This window comes from Perca fluviatilis, chromosome 2 (genome assembly GCF_010015445.1).
Source record: "Perca fluviatilis chromosome 2, GENO_Pfluv_1.0, whole genome shotgun sequence".
Taxonomy (NCBI): domain Eukaryota; kingdom Metazoa; phylum Chordata; class Actinopteri; order Perciformes; family Percidae; genus Perca; species Perca fluviatilis.
The window spans coordinates 33,798,015-33,801,778 of NC_053113.1; the positions used below are offsets into that span (position 1 = coordinate 33,798,015).

At 38.0% G+C, this 3,764-nt stretch overlaps 1 protein-coding gene across 1 annotated transcript; it reads right to left on the reverse strand.

Moving 5' to 3' along the window:
* Positions 1-1,796: 1,796 nt before the first annotated feature.
* LOC120551613 (succinate receptor 1-like) lies at positions 1,797-3,085 on the reverse strand (the record flags this gene model as incomplete). Its single annotated transcript, XM_039789108.1, has 1 exon — positions 1,797-3,085. A coding segment is annotated over one exon (972 nt), but the record flags the coding sequence as incomplete, so codon positions are not given.
* Between the last annotated feature and the right edge of the window lie 679 nt (positions 3,086-3,764).

Genomic DNA, 3,764 nt, shown 5'->3' on the forward strand with positions numbered 1-3,764 from the left:
CAAAATAATATCCCCTGAGGATGTCACATTATATGTAGAATAGAGCTTTAGGTTTTGTATTTATCCTCACATAAACCTTTCTGCTGCTCTTCTCATTGGTTCTGTTGCAATACAACTACACTTTCTATGGAACGTTTAGCTGGGGAATTTTGGAAACATTCATGGGAATTAACTGGAATTAACAGGTATTAACAGGAATTAACGGGAATAAACTGGATATTTTTAGTATTGCTTTCCATGGAAAGTTTAGCTGTGGAATTTTGGAAACATTCCAATTTGGAAACTTTCATGGGAATTAACGGAAATGATGGGAATTTGGATGGGATGTAGTCCTTGGGCTCAAATGCAGTACTGTCTTCAATCTGTCTTCAATCAGCTTAAATCTGCTGTAGAATGTTGGATTCTAGAAATGATCTGTGCAGTGGGTGTGGCCTCAATCATGATGAAAGATCATTGACTTGATATTGAGTCCAATATTAAGGAGGCTTTCATGGAATCAACTCTAGAAATTTACATTAGAATGGAAGTATATATTAAAAGGGGACTACAGATGAAAAATAGCCATTTGGCTAATTCTGGCTTTTTTAACCATGTTTGTTCATGTGTTTTATGAAATTGCACTGTCCCCTTCTAAATAAACCAATAAATCAAATCAAATCAAAAGGTTTCAATAAATGAGACCAACCAACACTATAAACAAGCTTTATTGAAATATGTTGTGTCCTAACAAGAGGCTAAATGAACATACTGCAACACCATTTCCACAGTGGAAGGTTTTTTCAAGATGGGGATGGAATGATTTTACATCATAAACCATTATGCATTTTTACATTTTGATATTGCTTGTACTGTAATAGAATTTAAATTCAACACTTTTTATTTGAAATCCATCTAAAGTATGACTAAATTATGGTGCTGATGAAAAGCCCATACATCCAAATAGTAAGAGGTGGCTTCTGATCAGCTTTGCCTTCAAATTGTAGTCTTCAGTCAAAAAACACAAAACACCCTGATCACCCTTTTATTTAAAAGATAATGAATATTTAAAGATGAAAAAATACAATCTTCTATTCATCTCCCAATATATTTATTTTCTCAACAGTAATTAACCTCCCAATAGAAAGTAGAAGTAGCAGACATTAATTATTAGTTGAGTTAAGTTATATTTTATTACATTTAAATGTAATACAGTAAAAGGCAGACTGCAATGCACTAACATCCCAAAAATAGTAGTACAAATGATAAAACATCCACCTCCAGTTTCATCTGACTAAATACAGATAAGAATACAAACAGCAACCAGTCTGCACATACATACTCATGCTTAAACAGTGCATTAATATAAAAATAAGCTCTGGCCTTTAACTGAATTATTATATTACAATTATTTATAAATATTTAATTATGTTTATCAGTTATTTTATTTTACTTTACTTTGTAAACATGAAAGCTACCTTTGCATCATTTCCTTTATGTCTTCTATCACATTTAATCAGGCTTGGGGAGAATAGACTACATGGGAAAGTAACTATTTTGATAAAGTTACAAACAAAAAAGATACAATCGTATTACTGATACATTTAGTAAAAATGGGGATTATTAGCAGGATTACATCTTAAAATAAAGAACGATATACTACTATGCACATGCGGACACATTATAACACTTCAAGAACCTCACACAACACCATTCTGTTCTTGAGTGAAACCAGAGCTACAGCTTCATTATCACTGCCTTTAACGTTAGTAATAAAAAAGGCTTTTACTGGGTGAAAATGTCAGCATTATTTTGCATTTAAAGCAGAAAATTGGAACATCAGCTCCGCTCCAAAATTAAATGGGTTCTTCTTTGGATTCTTTGCTACACCCTTCCACCAAGTTTCATAAAATCGTGCCAGTAGTTTTTACGTAATCCTGCTGACAAACAAACAAACCATCAAACAACGGACAAGCCGAACCAAAACCATAACCTCCATTGGTGGAGGTAATTAAAACACAGCAGAAATAAAGTAAAGCATAAAACCTTAACAAAATACAAGTAAAGATAGAGCTGGTCCATGTGTTTGGTTGCACTATGTTGATGTGTGTCTCATAAGGATATGTGTAAACTGTTTTCAGTCTTGCCCTCTTTGCTGCTCTTTCATTCTGCCCAGCTTTCTGAGCTTGGCAAATAGGAGCTCTCTGAACTTGTCACCCATGAAGAAGTAGAAGACAGGGCCGAAGACACTGTGCAAGAAGGCCCACGGTCTGGTCAGAATGTACAGGCCCTGTATGTACATCTTTGTACACAGCCCTGCCCAGGCCTCATTAGATGCTATTCTGACATTTCTCAGCACATGGAATGGAGTGTAGAGAACCACAAAAATGACTGCAGCCATTACAACAACCCTCAAAGGCCGCTTGTATGATGTTGTCCTGTTCTGGACAGCCCTTTCCTGGACACGGAGCAGATGTGCCATTTGGTAGGAGAAACCACAAAGTCCAAGCACAGGGAGAAGGTAACCAGTCAGGGTTAGTCCCAGGCTGTAGCCCAATGTATTGATGTTTCCTTCCAAGCTGGCAAAATCCCTGCAGCGACTCCAGTTTCCACCCTGGAGGTCATCAATCATCAGTGATATCATTGGAGCAACTTCCACATTGACAGCTAGCCAGCTCAGCCCTGTTACGATCAAGGCTGATCGTGGCCTCAGCAGGTAGTGGTTCCGTGTTGGATATCTTATGAGCAGGAAGCGGTCCATGCTTAGCAAAACCATAAACAGGATGGAAGTGTAAAGATTTACATACAGTACATAGCGGTTTATAATGCAAGCATATGGACTGGTCTCTGGTTGTTTGTTTGCATAGAGGTATGCGAGACGTGGCAGTGTGCAGAGGAAAATTAGGTCGGAGACTGCCAGGCTGAAGAGGTAAATGTTGCAGCTCTGCCACTGCTGCAAACAAAATATGTAACCAAGTACAACCACAAAGTTGCCAGGAAAACCAATGCAGAACTCAATGCCATAAGACGGTGACAGGAAGTACCTCTCGAGCACATCAGTGATGTTTGTACAAGGTGGCACCTGAAGAGAAGAGGGGATGGGAGGACAGAACAGAAGAGGACAAAATAGAGAAGGAAGGATAGAGGAATAGAAAGGAGAAAGGAACGGAAGTACGAGGGAAAGCAAACAAACGTGAGTAATAATAGAAACAGTGTACAATGACTTGGATTTCTGACAATTTTCAATAACAGATTCAATAGGAAGAATTTTTAGGTTCAGAGGCTAACACATTCAGCACAACATCAATATTGTATGTGTTAGTATAAGACTTACCATGCTGTAGTTGCTGGTAGCCTGGGTATAGAGTGCGGCCATGAGCAGGTGCAGCCACGACAGTATCTGTACACTGGAAACAGTAAACACTGTGCTCTGGCGGTTCTGGTGCCTCTTATATGACATGGCTGCGAAAACACACACTTTGAGTGATTATTTGCATATAAGATGATACAAACTGAAGAAAACTTCCTAGCAGACTTGATAGGTTACCAATTAAGTAATTAGTAAAAACTGCCCACCCACGCTTTGCCTGGTTACCTGGCACTCCAGCTGAGTATTAAAGTGGATCTGATTGGCTGGCGTCGGTGTTAAATGTCTGATGAACATTATTTACTTTGCAACCAAATTTAACCTGTGATCTGCTGTTCCAACAGTTATTTCAAACTTTTGCATTTATATTAGAGAAAAAAGATCATGGTTTCATGTATTCTCTAGAAGAAGAGTGTTCCAC